This window comes from Amphibalanus amphitrite, unplaced genomic scaffold, assembly GCF_019059575.1.
Source record: "Amphibalanus amphitrite isolate SeventyFive unplaced genomic scaffold, NRLGWU_Aamphi_draft 000011F_arrow, whole genome shotgun sequence".
Taxonomy (NCBI): domain Eukaryota; kingdom Metazoa; phylum Arthropoda; class Thecostraca; order Balanomorpha; family Balanidae; genus Amphibalanus; species Amphibalanus amphitrite.
In genome coordinates, this window is record NW_024881507.1 from 1,586,350 (window position 1) to 1,603,997 (window position 17,648).

Sequence of the window (17,648 nt, forward strand, 5' to 3'; positions counted from 1 at the left end):
TTTTGGCCGACACGGGTCCAGTTCCCGTGCAATATCTTGGTGACCAGGGGTCCGACCGGCACGGGGAAAACAGCATCGTGTGCAGAATTGAACGGGCTATTGAATGGTGTGCAATGCAGAGGATGGCACGCGCCACGTGCACCGAGGAGGGCACTTTTATGTGGAAAATTGACGTTTTGGACGGATTTTGGAATTGATTTTATTTTTAGGTGACCGTTAAACGGAGCGAGTTGGAACAACGCCTGTTGGCAAGAGAAATGTACCGTCTCTCATGAGAAAATTGTGAAAAGCTGATTGATCCAAATCAAGGTGGTGCAAATCACAGGAGAAAATGGTGTTTGTCAATTTTTTGCCACTTAATTAATCACACGGGTTTTGCTCAATGATCTGGTATCTCTGGCAATTAAAAATGGCACCGTTGGAAAGAGCATTCAATTCTGTCCAAGGTTCAGTCTTTATTTTTGCATGATGAGCAACAGTATTCTTAAAAATGTAAATGTTCCAAACCATTACATTGTCATTTTTAGCGAAATTCATCGATGGCCCTCAAAAGACTTCACGCCAGTTTTCGATCATTCTAAAGTAGAACGCATGATAATACGACACGGGCACCTCGATGCGATGTATATTTTTGTTTTCTTACAAAATGCTTGGCCGTCAAAAAGCAATCGAACGAAATGGATATCTACCAACCAAATCGACACAGACCAACCCAATACCCACGGGTCAAAAAATCCCCCCTTCGCGTTGCGGAGCACGCGGGTAACCCTAGTTGGGTGCTATTTTTAATCGTACGGGCACTGTGTAAGACATTTACAATTGACAAATACCGGACCTAAATTTCCGCACACTGCGTTGTATGTACGACGCATAAATAAACTAGTTAATCGATAACGGAATGTAACACCATTAAGATTTAATAGGTGGAAAATGCCGAACATATTCGCATCAAAGCGTCATTTGGTGGTACAGGTCTTTAGTAGTGGTGTCAATCGGAACTTGAATCTTCGGAATTCCGATTTTGTCCAATGTCCAATTCGGAATTCGGTTGGACAATGGCAGCAGGCTTTGGACAACTTTGGACAATCGCTTGCTACACCTAAACATTTTTAAAAAGTAATTGTGTTTAACATTGATTGGCTATTAGAAATCTCAGCTTTCAATATGATTAACACTTTTGAGCTGGTAAGTGGTAATGGTACATGAAAAGCAAATTAAATAACAGTGTTGAGTGTTACCTATTGCGTAGGTGTCGGACATCTTTGGACAAATGGCTGGCTTGGACATTTTTGGACGGACAGTCGACGTAAGCATTGGACATTGGACGGACTTTGGACATACGTTTTCTGAAATTGACACCTCTAGTCTTTAGGCGCATAACATTTACTGACACGTCTTTTAAAATTGTAGACATTCCTAGATATGCCAAAATATTTTCTCGATATTCTTTTGCGTTAAATTTTGATAAATGGTCACTATTTCAAAACCATGATATTCTCGAAGAAATATCATCCCGTTCATCTCGTGTTCGGTTGGCGTTCACTGTGTTGTATCGTTTTGACGGTGCACTTTAATGCATTCAAGGTTATTGTCACATAGTGGGAAAATTAAATGTTCTTTGGAACACTTCTAGCTTGTTTGTCTTTCTGTTGTCCAACTCCCTCGCGCCACATCAAACAGTCTAGAATGCTCCGTCCATGAGCGGAACAATCCGGCGGCGATCAATATATGCCGGCAGGTGGGGGCGCCAGGACCAGGACCGTCGCAGCTGCCCCTCAGCCCAAATCGATCGCGCCCATGACGCGGCGAGGGAACCCTTGCATAACGGTGAGCCATCGGTGAGCTAACGACCATGAGCGAACGGCGAAGGATCGCAGCCATTCGCTGAGGCTGTCTCTGAGGACGACGAAATTTAGACGCGGGCCGAAAGGCAGCCGCGAAGTAGTGAATCAAACCGTGTTTGATTGTCGACGGTACGGCTTTGTTTTCAGCATGCTTCGGCGTTGCGTATTTCCCGCGAAATGCTCACACAGGCTGAGACACAAGACGCTCACACAAACACACCAAATGGCAGAACAGAACCGAAAGGAGGCACGACCGGATGAACCCAATCACAGGTCGAGAACACAGCCACTGAAGCTGACAGGCAACAGGACCATGCTCGGGACATCACCAGAGGCCAGACTAGGTGCGCGGCGGCGGTCGGCGCACGGTGCTCGGTGCCATCACTCTGTGCCCGCGCGGCGGCCGCGGCCTCCCGAACCTGAGCGGCCGGGCCGGCGGGACCGCGGCGGCGGCGCCTTACCGCTCCTGCGGCGGGGCCGGCGGCGCCCCGTCCGCACCACCGCCGTCATCGCTGCTGCCAGGCAGGCGGGAACGCTGTGACCACGCGCTCAATATTCGGCCGCACATAAATGCAGTGTTGCACTTTACCGACGACCAGCAGCGGCCGAATAACTGGGCTAAAACTGCCCGGTATTTGACGATAACCGGTCCCGTGTCGCGCTTGGAAATGACACTAAACTTGTAAAACGCCTTTCCAAAACGACACGGTCATACATATGTACCTGAACTTAGGCTAATACTTAGTCCAAGCCCTCAGAACAGTTTGGTATAACTGTATACGGGTGGTCTGGTGTCAGTGGTATCAGTGCACCCTTACCCGGTCTCGGTACGGGTATCTTCTACCAAAATATCCACTCTCCCTGCCGCGCACAAACACGTCATCATAACTAAGCACAATTCCCCATCCATCGCTACAAGACTCTACTCCATGTCAACACCCCCACGCCGCTATGAGGTCATCCTCTCATCCTCGCACCCTCTCTCCTCCCTCTCCCCAGCCCCGGGGCTCTCACCTGGGCTGCACGGTGCCCCCGGCCGCCTCTATAATGGTAGTAATGAGCTGTGTGAGGAGGCTCTGCTGTCCGGACTGCTCATCAGATGCTTCGTCAGCTGCCGGCGCGAGCGGTTCAACAGGTCAGAGGTCGGAGCACGGCCACACAACGGGACGGCGAGGGACACGGAGCCTGGGTCGTAGTCGGGTGTTTGAGCGTAGGTGGGGTCCGTATGGTACGGTAATACGGTACGGTCTTTGGGGGTAACGTCATTCGGTACGGTCGTTCGTAATAGCCGCTGTCTATATAGCACTGTTCTTACGGTAAAGTCCGTTCAGTAAGATCCATTTAGTAACGTCCATTCGTACGGTTCGCGTTCAGTTCGTTTGGTATTGTCGTTTGGTACGGTCCATACGGTAAAATTATTTCGATGCAATAAGTCGCAGTCGTACATACGTGGGTCGTTGTGAGGTCGGTACGGTACAGTCGTATGGTACGGTTTGCCATTAGTACGGTTCGTCTGATAAGGTAAGTCTCGTCACCAGTTGGTCAGTAGGTCATACAATTAGCAAGTCAAAGAGGAGGCCAGACACCGACCGTTAGGTTACGAAGGATAAAGCTCAAGAAGGCCGTTAGACGATTGTTTTCAGGGCAAAACCAAAACAACAGAACATAATGCCTCGTTTCCAAAATCGGCCACGTCATCCATCAGGGTCCATCTGATACTCTCGGGACAACCAACCTCCATGACCCAAGCAAAGCAAATATGCAAAGCAAATGAGCCGCGCGGCGGCTGCGCCGGCTAGGCCCGGCCCCGCGAGTCGGCTCGACTCGGCTGGGCGCCGCTGGCCGAGCCGCTCCGGCCCGGCTCCTCCCGGTGCTACACACATTGCGGCTGGAAGGTGGTGCTCAGAACGTTGGCCAGCTGGACGGACGGGACGACCGGCGGCGGCGGCGGCGGCGGCGGCGGCGGCGGCGGCTCGGCTGTGGCTGCCTCCTGGAACGGCGCACCCCGGTCAGCAGGAGCCCCGGCGAGCGGGACAGGCCCGGGACGGCATCGCCGCGCTCGGAGTGATTTGAAAGCCATGCTGGATCGCCGTCACTGCCACAAGCTCGGTTACCCTTGAAGTCATTGCATGACACAATAGCATTTCATGAAGCGGGTACGGTAGGGAGTGGGCGAAACCCCGTGACAGGGGGGTTTCGCCCTGGGGGTTTAAACCCCGTGGGCGAAACCCCGGCGTTTAAACGCCCAGAGAAAGCAAGAAGCACCCGTTTCCACACCAGCTGTCACCTGAATAAATCAATGCATCACATTCGATCACACAAGCACTGACCAGCACCCACAGGCTGCGCGGACCCGACACACGGCAGTCATTCAGAAGTCACTCGGCACTCAGACACTCCCCGGTCCCTCCTCCATTCCTCCCGTCCCGTCCTCCCGCTGCTCCCGTCCTCCCACTGACCGACTCCTCCTCCTCCTCCTCCGGCACGGTGGTGATCATGAAGTTGTAGTCTCCGGGCAGGAACTTGGGCGCGGGCCGGTCCTCGCTGCCCTCGGAGCTGCCCGACAGGCGCCGCTGCGGGCTGCCGCACTCCTCCGACTCGGGCACGCTGGTGGTGCGGCCCAGCAGCGGGTCGCGCGGCTCGCCGCCCACCTGGCTGGCAGAGTCGGCCGGCAGCGAGCCGCGGCTGCCGGCCGCCAGGTCCAGGTCCGACATCACAAACATCTCGTCCTGAAAAACACACACACGGGGACGGGGAGGGGTAGTAGGTTAACAAGAGCTTCAGTGCAATAGCACCGTTAATTTCCAGGCATGAATAACAAATGCATAGACAAATAAATAGACAACGTATGTATAAATGGTGTCTGATGACGTCCAGCAGCGGCGTCCAGTCGTAATTATTGACACAAGCGCTACCGGACTGTTATGAGCTCAATTTGCTTAGACATAGCACCACTTCCTCCGAAAGTTTGTTAGCTTTTCACTAGTGAAAGGGCGGCGCATTGGTCAGTTAATAAGCACGGACACTGCCGGCGTCAAACACGCCAACTTTCCAACGGAACACGTCAGCTTACACCTCCCACCAACACACCCCGCCCTCTGAGGTTCTCTCACTCCCTCTGTGACATCCCCCGCCCCTCCCCTCCCCCTGCGGCACGGCGTCTCCTACCTCTCCTCTGATGAGTGGTGAGTGGGGCGGGTTGGTCCGGCGAGAGTCGTTCGAGGCACGACTGCTAGACCGCGTCACCAGAACGTTGGTCGGGGTGTCTGAAACTGGGGTACGCAGGACACAGTGTCAGAGAACGTGTCAGATGAGACACAGTGTCAGAGAACGTGTCAGATTACACACAGTGTCGGGTGACACGCCAGGACGTCAGGCTGGTCAGCTGGCGTGTGACGCAATGGAAACTCTCGCCGAGGCGGTGTAATGTTACCCCGCGCTAGCACAACACCGGTCTGACGCGACAATGATAGAACTGACCGGAAAGTCTGAGCCACCGACATGGTGATGTAACAAACAGCGTAATGAATGTCACAGTGTCACACATATCAAACAACGCCACGAAGTGGTGCTGACTGGCATGGTCCAAGACCGTACGAATCGCTAAGACCCATGAGCGACCCGCACAAATGTCACCCATTGCGGGACTGAAAATCAGCCGAACAGCCCACCTGCTCCTTCACAGTGTCGACTCACCTCTGACGCGGTTGCTGAGTTTGTTCATCAGCCCCCGCACGGAGCGTTTGAGTGAGGCGGTCTGCATGGCGCCAGAGAGCCGCGACTCGAGCGAGGTGGTGGCCGATCCGACCACGGTGGGGGAGAGCGGCTCGTGCGGGTCCCCGCCGGCGCCCGGGCTGCCCGAGCCGCCGATATCCATGGCGGAGGTGGGCGGGGGACGGAGCAAGTCGGCAATCACCGAACTCTGCCGGGGAGAGAGGCGGGGACGGTGAGCTGGACTGCGACCGGCGAACCGAAAGGCATTGTCCCTCACATTCACAGCAAAGAGTTTTAACTTTAATTTAATTCAGTGAGAACCATTTATGCGTATTCTACACATTTGATAATCTTAACTGCCGTAGCTCTGTAGCCCATCGACACATAACAGCTTTCAACAAAACGGTGACGAGTATGAACCCCAATCAGCATCAGCTCATAACGAACACCCCAGCTGCCCCCGAAGAGCCATCCCAGCGGTCCCGCTTCGGACCCGAGTACGGCTGTACCGTTAGCTAGCGCGCTGCGGTGCACCACTCTCATCAACCCACCTGGGCGGCCTCCACGTCTTTGGGCGTCACCAGCGTGCGGATCTCGGGCTCCTCCCCCTCCGGGATTGTCGGAGGAGCGTCCGTCACCACCATTTCGGTCTTCTTGACCTGCACACCGACCAGCAACGGGGTGAGTCAGTTACAGAGCAGGGCTGGCGTTAAATATAACAAACTAAACCGTCAGGGTCATTGGTCAGTTTCTTACGAGACAAGACGTTACAGCTGACAGACAGACTTAACTGGCACGAAAAACTGCATAATACTTTCTCCAAAGAAGCCGATCGTGTTAAAATTGAATCTATATTACTATTTGAGGAGGGTGCGTCTGTCCGTTACCGAGGTCCCGACTTGGTGGTGCTTTGCGTGGACTACAGGCCAGACCGTTGCACCTAGCGCCCTGAAATTTGCACAACTTATAGATCAAGGATGCGCGACGTGCTTTTGGGGGGTCTGGGCTCGATCGGATTGATAGGGGGCGCGTGGCGCGTGCTCAAAAAGTGCAAATTCGCGTCATAGACTTTACATGTATAAATCGGCGTGCGAAATCGGGCGAAAACGGCTAAATTTGGCCGACACGGCTCCGGTCCCGGTGCCATATCTTGGCGACCAGGGGTCCGATCGGCACGGGGAAAACAGCATCGTGTAGATAATTGAACGGGCTATCGAATGGTGTGCGGTGCAGGGGATGGCACGCGCCACGTGCACCGGGGAGGGCACTTTTATGTGGAAAATTGACGTTTTGGACGGATTTTGGAATTTATATTATTTTCAGGTGACCGTCAGACGGAGCGAGCCGAAAGAACGCCTATTAGCAATAAAAATGTACCGCCTCTCATGAGAAAATTGTGAAAAGCTGATTACTCCAATTCAAGGTGGTACAAATCTCGGGAGAAAATTGTGTTTGTCAATGATGTGCCACTTTATTAATTACACGCGTTTTGCTGCATAACCTGATACCTTTGGCATTTGAATATGGTACCATTGGATAGAGCATTTAATTCTGTCCAATATTCACTCTTCATTTTTGCATGATGAGCAGCAGTATTCTTAAAGATGTAAATGTTCCAAACCATAGCATTGTCATTTTTAGCGAAATTCATCGATGGCCATCAAAAGACTTCACACCAGTTTTCGAATCATTCTAAAGTAGAACGCATGATAATACGACACGGGCACCTCGATGCGATGTATCTTTTTTGGTTTTATTACAAAATGCTTGGCCGTCAAAAAGCAATCGAACGACATGGATACCAACCAAATCGACACAGACCAACCCAATACCCACGGGTCAAAAATAACCCTTCTTCGCGTTGCGGAGCACGCGGGTAACCCTAGTGTCTCCCATTTGTAGCAACACCCAGAGAAGATGTCCCAGCTGAAGTAGACGGGTCACGATACATGCGGTACTCACGTCGATCTGCGCGGCGCTGCCCTGCGGCGGCTCGCGCCGGTACTGTTCGGCGGCCACCGTGTACGGCAGGTCGGCGGGGATCACGTCCTCCCAGTACTGATCGCGTACCAGCTCCGGATGGTCCTCGTGCATCTCGTCAACGATGATGTACGATACCTGGCGACGGTGACGGGTGGGTGAGACGAGGAGGACGCGGGTGATACGAGTGAACGACTAACAGACGATGAGGGTGGGTGACTAAAGGGATTCGGTTGCCGGGCTTCTCACTCCCTGCTTACTTGAAAGAACGTGAGCGGCATGTCAGCACCTAGTCCATGGGATAAATAGATTGGTAATATTATTGCATGAGTTGGTGACTGGTGTTGCCGATAATCAGACTCAATGATATTTTTACAGCGATAACGGAACATGCCGTCTCATTTGCGTTCCAAGACGAGAGCAGTAATGAGATGCAGCGATGCGTGATGAACAATAACGAGCGGGGACCACACTACACCGCCAAACTGGTACAATCCAGATATATCCACCAAAATCAATGCGCAATACCGGTTTGATTCCTTATCCCCGCGTGCAAAAAGATACGGTGCAGGTCGCTAGGCGCAATTTGAGGATATATTCGGCCACACGGAGGCGTCCGTACAGGCTAATGGAGCATTCGAAGGAGCGAGATCGAACCAAATTGGACGGCTGAGTACTCCAATTTCCTCCCAAACTATCGGCAGCAGCTCGTAATGCATCTACTTCATTAGCTGAGTAGCCCCTAAATGTCCTAACTAACGACGGTTACTGAATGTGTTCAATGTACGGTGAATCGTGAACGGCAGTAAAATTGCACGGTTACCAGGTAACGAAGAGTAAGACATGCACGCGCCTGATTGTTCCCAAAATCTGACGAAACAAACTGGATATCACTTGTTCGGGAAGACCTGAATCCCTACTCGTCTAGTCACGGAAAATATAACAGTGACATCATAAGTCGTATCCATAAGCTCGTTACACGACAGACGTGGCTCTCAGAAACACATGACGGACCAAACAGGAAGAACGGGACGTATGGTGCGGCTTCCGTGAGCTTGATTCACCTCTGTCTGGGCACGGATCCCGGAGACAGGTCGGTTCGAGCGAGTCACTGCGACACCCGCGAGACTTACCTGCAGGTTACGGTCGATCATCCAGTTGATCTCGAAATCGTCATCATCGTCGCCGAAAGGGTTGAAAAGAGTTTCGGCGACTCGGAGCCAGCCCATGTAGAAAAAGAACTGTAAAACCAGACAGAAAAGGGCGCTCGGTGATCAGCTGCAGACAGGCGGCACTGCTCCTGGGGCCGGTCAGACGAACTCAGATTCCCTTAGACGACAGCTAGAGTAACATTTTCTGATCCCCTAAGGGCTGGTTAGAAAGTCTAGTTACATACAGAAAGGTCCGACCAGCGCCTGGTTAGTCTGAACTAAAACATATGTCAGCAGTCAGTCGACCAGCATTCCGACAGGTTCTCGGGAACTGGTAATATCAAAAATTCAAAACCAGCTCAGTGGCATTGTGGCGAGAAATCCCAGAGCTCAGGATGGCTGCCATAACATAAAAAATTACAGCGGGACATTGCCAAGACATGGTCAAATGAGACTGACACGTCAAACTTGCCGGATGGAAAGATCAGACTTGTCACACATGGAAAGCGACGAAATATGAATGAGGTAAGGCACACGTCCACAAGTCGGTTTCTCGTTTCAAAAATAAATAAACGTCCAGGGCAGACTGGCCTTCATACGACACCATGTTTGTTTGTTTTTCATAAAAAAACAGCAGAACAATACCCACCTTTTCGATTCACACGCCCAGTGTGGCGCTCTAATAACTGATGGATAGCATAAGTCTTCAATACCACATCATCAAACGCCACACTACGATCCGACACAGACGTCTGCGTCCACCGGCCCGGCATCACACAGTGTACTGACCTGTAGGAAGGTGAAGATGGGCACGTACAGGTCGATGGTCTCATGGTCGGGCTCGTTTCCTTTGACGAACTGGCGTCCCATCAGCTCGGCGATGAAGAATGTGTAGACGGCCAGCGTCACCGTCTGTCGGCCGGGGGAGCGGGGCGGAGGTCAGATATCGGGTCAGGTCAGCGAGTACAAGTCAGGTCAGGAGTCAGATACGATGTTCGGCTAGTTACCAGGTCAGATGTCAGGGCAAATCGGGCAGATACTGGGTCACTCACCGGATCAGTTAGAATATAATGTCAATTACCAGGTCCGATGTTAGGTCACAGATTGGTTGGGATAGCAGTAACTATCGGCTACACGTAAGGGTGCTTCGGCTGCTTATCTAAGCACTTCGAGCCATTTATCAGAAACCATAACGGCGATGCCGCATTGATCACAGCCATCAAACACATAACTCGATTTCGTCGCAAGCTGAGTGAACTGTATAAATTTAACCGTCTCTTAGCTGTGACGGCAGAAATCACCATATCAATCGGCAGGGCCCAGGCACAGGAGAGATCAAACACGCTGGCGCGCTCAAAGTGGAATTATGAATGAGTCTCGAGTTAGAGGTCGAAACGGTACCTTGTCATGGGTTATCAGTTATTATTGGCCTGTGAAATGGTGCTTTGTCATGAAACTAGTCACTAGTAACTTCCCTGCACATGGAAATGTGACAGTGGCATGTGAATTACGGAAAATTAAAGCCATGCTGAATTAAATTCAGTGAAGTTAATGGCAAACCAAATGCACAAATCATAGTTCGAACGCTTTTTAGGGGTGCGCAATCCATGACTTATTAGAACTGCTGCATTAGATGATCCAAAGCAAGAAGAGAATTCAGTACAAACTTCTGACGAATCTCTTCAAACTTTTCTTTCTACTTTCCTATAATCTTTTACAATTCTTATAATCACGAGACGTCACTCTGCGGAAGTGCGAGCCTGACGTGCCTCCCTTCTCTCTGACGCCCCAGCTGTGCCGGGTCAGAGAGTCCGTTCATTTCTGCGCCGCCGGTTATCCGGCCGTTCCGTCAGTTTCGGCCGACAGCCGAGGAAAATCCAGCGCTGCCGCCGCCGGGAGCGGCGGACCGACAGACGCCGGCCCGGCGCCGCAACAGGTCCTCATACGCCGCGATCCAGACACGGCGTCTTCCACTGAACACTGTCCGCCGGCCGCAACCGGCTCCCCTGGCCGGTGTGAACCGCCCAACGTGCAGAAATCGCCCGGTCATATAATCCAGCATGCAATAAATCCCTGCAACATGTGAGGAACGATATCCAGCATGATAAAAAACGCCCGATGACAGGTTTTGAGCCCGGCACGTCATCAGTCTGCTGTTGAATCGCAGACAGACGTCGGGTTCCTGGCAGTGGACTGACGAGCTACCGATGGACTGCTGCAAGTTCAGGGTCATCGATCGACCGTCTGACGTCTCCGATCTTCTGGATCACTGTCTATCTCCGCTCACAGCCACATCGACTTAGATCCGAAACACTGCCTCACTGAGCCCTCTGAGCCAAGTCCTGTCACATCAATTACAACCAGCTGCTGAAAACTCCCCCGCATTCGCTCTTCCGCCCGCTCTCAGCAGGGTCCAAAAACAACACCCATCCGTCGACATCCGTACGGTCACCTGCTGCAGGGAGAGATACCTAATGACGTTACACAACACCGGTGACGTCACGATTGACCAGGTCAGCAGGCGGACATCCGGTCACCAAATGGTCCCCCGCCCGTCCCGCGGTCTGCTCCCGTCCAGACCCGCGCAGAAACGCACCATTCCGGCCGCCCGTCTCTAAGGACGTTCTCGGCACGCGCCTGCTCTATCAACAGCGCATCCAATTACCGATCTCGTCGGATTACGAGCAGCAGGCTGTTCCGATTGTCAACACCCCCTCTTCTGTGTCATAGCAGGAGGGGCGGGGGTGGGGGTCAGCGGGTGCGCGGTATGGGGTAGGCCGGGGGAGGGGTCATCAGGTGAGCGGTATGGGGGCGGGACGCGGCTGCGGGGTCAGCGGGGGCGCGGTATGGGGGCGCGCCCCACCTCGTGCCGCGCTGGCAGTCGCCGGGCCGAGTCATCCCGACCGTCCTCCGTCGGTTGGTCTCTCTCTCGGCGCGTCGCCAGCCGCCATGGCACCGGTCGCGTCCCCCTCCCCTGGTGAGGTAGCACGCTCCCCCAGCCCTCAGCGGCCGATGAGTAGGCGCAGATCGACTGCAGTTGTGCAGACTGACCGGCAGCGCCCGCCTGGCAAGCGATGGCGACGTTAGGGCTGCAGTCGCCCGGCCGCGACGCCAAGCGCTCATGACACGTGCATAGCCCAAGGCGTGGTCGATCCCCTGGTTCGACCCAAATCAGGGAGGGACTAGGACATGGAGCCGTTTACAATGATAGCAAAGTCTGGCGAAGTATATTTTCGGGCACTCAATGGATGCTGAAATCCTGAGTGCTTCATTAAAATAAACGCCTGCCTTGGTAGCTATACCTAACACGGCGTAGTGCGTCGGTCTTTGATAAACGAACGACATCATCGTCGTCTGAATCAGAATCGTCAGAATCACCAATCATCCCTGCTCCAGAATAAAACGGTCCGCTAGTCGACTGGTCGTCGAGTAGAGACATAACCGGGGGCACCGAACAACTGCAGATGGACGTGACTCGCATGAATCCGGAGGGGCGTGATCCGTCGTCCGGCACGGCGGGCACCGGCAGAGGCAGAGGCAGACCTAGCGGCTGCAAACCGCTACCGGCTCAGGACAGACCTCAGTCCTCAGCACAGACCGGCAGGAGGGTTTATTGTTTGGAGGCTTGGCTGAACGGGTCCGGCAGATGCTATCAGCTCGTCAGAAAAGGTCGTTAGGAACGGTGTAAGTCATCACGGAGAGGTCGATTGGTCCCTTGGAGATCCTTTCGACCGTCAGTCGCCAGGGCCGAGATGACCCTATCTTGAAGGTCAGTTTGGCCACCGCTGACCGGATGAAATAGTCTGTTGCTAATCAACAAACGAAATTAAATGGGTGCCTAAAATCAACCGATGACTTCTAAAATTGCTCAAATTGGAGATCCAGCTAACGAATTTCCAACAGATTGCACTCGAAAGAAAACAAAAAGTAGCTATACAATAAAAGCCTCTTGTTGAGATCTTTGTTGCTTCCGTCGAGATACGAGTCCTGATGCCCTTACCGATACTGACCGCTCGAGTCAGACTTGTGGTAACTCTCCCTTCCCCAATCAGTTAGTAGGCCGGACATCGTGCGGCGCCGCGACTACACGTATGTTGTCCCATCCGTCCCCCTCCCCCGAGACAAGTTAGCAGAGGGAGGGGCGGCACGCACGCACGCACGGCTAAATGGGCAACTGCGGCCGTGACAGGTACGCGCTAACAACATTTACGGAAACGTGCCACGGATCCGACGATGGTACTACGAGCCACGAAACAATAGTGCATATCGTTATACATTACATAATGTTGGATGTCCGACTGAGGTGACCTTCCTGAATTAGCCTGCGGCATATCTGGTGTCGATACGTATTCTAATTTTTCTTTTTGTCGGAAAAGGTTGGAGGGTTCGCTGATCGTCGCCGAAATCCTGAATTTACGGCTCGTGACATCAATGATGAGCTACGATGAACGCCTGCTTCGTACAGAGAACTGCGCTCCAACCAAGGCGGTCGCATCAATTTTTCAGCGCAGCTGATGTTCCGCCATCCAGTTGGAAGAACTACATAGAACTACAGAAAATGTGACATGTTACTCGCATCGGCCGTCCAGAGCAGCTTTTATTGAGCGACGCAGCACGGGTGAGCAAAGGCGAGAGAGAGAGAGAGAGAGAGAGAGAGAGAGAGAGAGAGAGAGAGAGAGAGAGAGAGAGAGAGAGAGAGAGAGAGAGAGAGAGAGAGAGAGAGAGAGAGAGAGAGAGAGAGAGAGAGAGAGAGAGAGAGAGAGAGACCTGCGAAAACCGCCGGTAGTCAGGCTGCGGCGACGGTGGGTAGTTACATGCACCGTGACCCTCGGTATGACCTTCCACAAAGAACTTATTGAAGCGGAAGGCATCTCAGTCTGCATCTCAGCTGGAAGTGAGGCAGACGCAAACGTATAGCTCGGGTAGCTGGCGCAAGGACGGAGAACACTTGCGGCGCACTCCGGGCGCGATGGGTGTTTGTTTTGTTTCCGGCTCGGCAGAGCGCGGTCATAAATCGGTGCCGGCCTCGGGTCAGGGTCGGCCGACCTCGGCACGCACACCGCTAACCCGCCCTATCGGTGCCTCGGTTCGGCCGGGCACGCATGCAGCGCACCTGCAGTCGACGGAAGGGAATAGCAATGACGGTTGATCTCGTGTTTTACGCCGGGAAGCGATGGCGCCTGGCGTCGGGATAACAGTCTGTATCACATTGATGGACTACCATGCCTCGGGGGCAGCATCACACGTGATGGTTACAGAGCGAGAGTGAAGCGAAAGCTGCTGTCCGCGCGGCGTGAGCCCGCATGATGAGCCGTCGTCAAGGAGACAGCGGCCAGCGAAAACAGCCCGCCGCTGACACGGAATAATCAGGGGGAAAATCGTTCAGAGCAGCTACAAAGCCAATTACATAGATTATATAGCCTGAGCAATGGCCGGAACGCGATAGACATGATGAGTGAATAGACGAGATCTAAAAATTCGGGGGACGGAACGCTTGAACCTTTTCAAACGAAAAACGTACTGTAACAGATAGACAGCAACTGCACGCCCAGCTACAAACGACGCTGGATCAAAGCGCTATCCGACACTAACTTATCCCGACGGTCACCTGTTGAACAGTTACAATCTACCACAACTGTTCAGCCGTCTGAGGGCGAGGGAGCCATCACGCTGATGGGGCTGCAGCATATTGCACTGCTTTATCGGAACGGCACTTGAACGTGATTTAAACGGGTACTAAGTGGGCTGCAGATCAGCAGATGAAGTGGAGCTGAAATTGTAACGTGGACTCTAGTCCCGGCCATGCCTCAATTTACAGATGGATGCATCTGGATAAAACGTTGAAATTTCAGAGGATCAGACTGCCCATCAAGCTTGAAAAGATAGAGAAATGTGAATTACGCCGTTAACAACTGGCAGCTTGAGAAATGATGTATTTTTTTCCGAAAGAATGTCTAATGGCAAGTCGATATATCGGCATTGCTTTTATGGCCGTCATTTGCCTGTTTCATCTCGCGATCATCGTTTGGATATAGGTATTCGATAAAAGTAGGCTAGCGGTCAAGTTGTCCTCCCGACCTCTTCTTACCCTCCCGCGCTCCCCCACCCCCACCCCACCTCTCCCGCCCCCTCCGTCCTGACCTGAGTGTACACGAGGGGTACAGAGATCCAGTCGTAGTTTAGCACGCTGCCCAGTCCCGATCGGAACGTGTTGATCGAGTCGACCAGCGTCTTGACCGCAAAGTCGTCCCGGATGCGGCCCTCCTTGCGCGCCTTGGTCACGATACTGCCGGCCCAGACCAGCGGCATCCAGTACTTGAGGTGCGGCGTCTTCTTGTTCATCAGCTCGAATATCTTCTTCTCGGTGTCGGTCATTATACCTGAGGAGGCAGCGGTTAGAGTTCGAACTTCGAATTACAAGGGGACACCGATGGGGAGCGGCGAGGTTTGCAGGTGACCGACTGCGGAATTTAACGCTAAAAATATGGCCTAATTCAATGTTAACATTACACCACAAACACGAAAAGAAACAAGGCGACAAGAAACGAAGACAGGCGCTGCGCTTTACTGATATATTCAATTATTCACCGATCGTCGTTATACACTCTGATTCCATAACGAGCCCATCAACGCACCAAAACCGCAAGACTCCCACGCCGCCGAACTCGCCAAAACTCTGCATTCTGCAACTTAATCACCGATTACCGTCAGCTTCTGGCGCCGAGCACCCCTCGCGAGCTATCGCTATCACGGCGCTCGATATCCCGGCGTGTCACCTGAGCCCTCTCTGCCCCCCCCCCCTCCCCCTAGCACTCACCGGCCTCCACCAGGTGGTCCAGCGTGGGGAACCGCTTCTTGACGCGCGTGCACACCTGGGACATGGTGTAGACGAACGACAGGTTGACGTAACGCATGATGGTTCGGCGGATCAGCCGGCCGCGGTCGTCCTGGAAACATACGCATCAACACATTTGGTCAGGAAGGCGGAAGGCGGCGCAGGGCGGGGAGGGCAGGTAAGGACTGCACTGGTGCGGGTCGGCAAAAACAGGTTAAGGCCGGTAAAAACAGGTGAGGGCTGCTTAGAACAGGCGTAAGACTGCTGGAAAACACCGCATTGGGTGTGAAAATATGCGCCGGTAGGGTTGACCGTGTGCGTGCGTAAGTGTACCGTATCACATAAAGTATAAATGCATAAATAGAGTGCGGTGCGTTTCGAACATAAATGTACACCGTGCCGAGAAACTGATCATTAATCACTGATCATTAATCATTAATCACTGAGCAGGCCACATTGATATCCGGTCCGTTGCGTATGTACCCGTGTCTATCCAAACGCGATCTCTCGGTACCTTCCCATAATACCGCAGCCTGATCTGAAACGGTATCGAAGAGAGAAGCGGCAGACCGGAAGGCTTAGCGTCCGGAGCCGGTCCAGGCGGCCGGCGCAGCTCGTGACTTCGGTGCGTGTGGCTGAGAGGGTGACCAGAGCGCACGTGCCAGCCCGGTTGTGGTCCGGGGAGTATATTACGCCGGCACGTGGGGACGACCGGTCCGTTAAAGGAAATAGTTCACTTTTTAACATGGGTTTTGAACTGGAATAGCAGTTCCGTAGCTTGGGCTGAGACGAGCATAAATCAGGAGCTTTTACAGCCCAACGATCACCCTAGGCAAAGATATTCTATTTCTCGTCCCGAAAAAGGTGTCTTCCGTTGAGGATGTGTGCCTTGCATATATTTCCATCCAGTATGAAAAGAGCATGGGTCCCGAAAATTCTTCAGAAACTAGAGAAATTATCTACGAGAACTCTAGAGAAATTCTCGTACTGATCAATTAGGACATAGGGGAACATTATCAGATCGAGCAGATCGCCCAAATGCCGGTGGCTGCGATAATTTCTCTGTTTCTGAAGAATTTTCGGGACCCATGCTCTTTTCATACTGGATCGCTGTGCCTTACAGAAACTGAAAAGTTCTTCCTATATCAAAATATAGAAAAAAAATCTTTTGTTATAAAAAGGTTTTATTTTCTTTCCTGATTATTTTGAACATAAAAAATAATAAATCGTTGCAAAAAAAATAATTTCGTGAAAGTGAACTATTTCCTTTAAACGGCTCAGGGGATCCAGTCGCACTTCCCCAATCCCCAACGGGGCTCAGTGAAGCATCGAGCTAACGCACAAAGGAGGGTGAACTGTGTGGCAGCTCAGGTCGTCCTAACGACTCACGCTGGACGTATCCACGATACGGTCGTGTAATGACACCCGCAGTAGTCACTGCAAAGGGATTTTCTTCGAGACACGCGCTTTGCGACCGAGGTCATACGCTTCAAAACCATGAGACAGCCTGAAGAAACTGTTGCTGGCGGATCGTGCAGGCCTATTGGCTTCCTCCACTCATCAATTTAGACAGCTGTTTTCAAACTAAACTGGCGTCAACTTCAAAGCAAGACATTGATAATCAATCGGAAGATATCGTTAATGATTCGAAGAATTAATGAAGCCAACCACGCTGCCCATCTTCTCAACAGCAGACTGATTGCAGACAGACCGCCAGCGGTGTTCAATCATTGTCTGGGAGCTAGTCTCGAGTGGCCGATTGCCATCAGGTCAAGTTGATCGTCGCCCATTGAGTGTCCCGACGTCGCTGAGGTCGGGTGTCACCCCCTCACTGGGATCGGTACTCGGTACTCACTTCTCACCGCACCGGACTGAGCCGGAGCGATCCGCATCAACCAGTTTAAACCGGAATTCAAACGATTCACTATCCAGTGTGTGGGAGAGAATGTGGAAAATCTATGTATGAGGCCGGGGCTTTTCCGGTCGTGACTTCATAAAAATTAAGCTGTTCCAAGACTTTGTTCTACTTTTCATGAATAATTGAATAGGTATTTAGCTGTTTCTGAGCACCTTGTTTCACTTCCGTTGTGCGTTGGCAGTGAGCTGACGTTACCTAAAGGTTAA

At 52.5% G+C, this 17,648-nt stretch overlaps 1 protein-coding gene across 1 annotated transcript in view; it reads right to left on the minus strand.

Moving 5' to 3' along the window:
* The window catches only part of LOC122382331 (flocculation protein FLO11-like), a 45,561-nt gene that overhangs the window by 15,600 nt on the left and 12,313 nt on the right, over positions 1-17,648 (minus strand). The window contains exons 5-15 of the mRNA XM_043367525.1: positions 15,507-15,636; positions 14,831-15,069; positions 9,479-9,601; positions 8,672-8,779; positions 7,521-7,676; positions 6,110-6,217; positions 5,541-5,766; positions 5,013-5,116; positions 4,304-4,573; positions 3,726-3,834; positions 2,859-2,955 (exon numbers count right to left, since the gene is read on the minus strand). Of these exons, the coding sequence (XP_043223460.1) occupies positions 2,859-2,955; positions 3,726-3,834; positions 4,304-4,573; positions 5,013-5,116; positions 5,541-5,766; positions 6,110-6,217; positions 7,521-7,676; positions 8,672-8,779; positions 9,479-9,601; positions 14,831-15,069; positions 15,507-15,636 (1,670 nt within the window). The remainder of the gene's footprint in view (positions 1-2,858; positions 2,956-3,725; positions 3,835-4,303; positions 4,574-5,012; positions 5,117-5,540; positions 5,767-6,109; positions 6,218-7,520; positions 7,677-8,671; positions 8,780-9,478; positions 9,602-14,830; positions 15,070-15,506; positions 15,637-17,648) is intronic.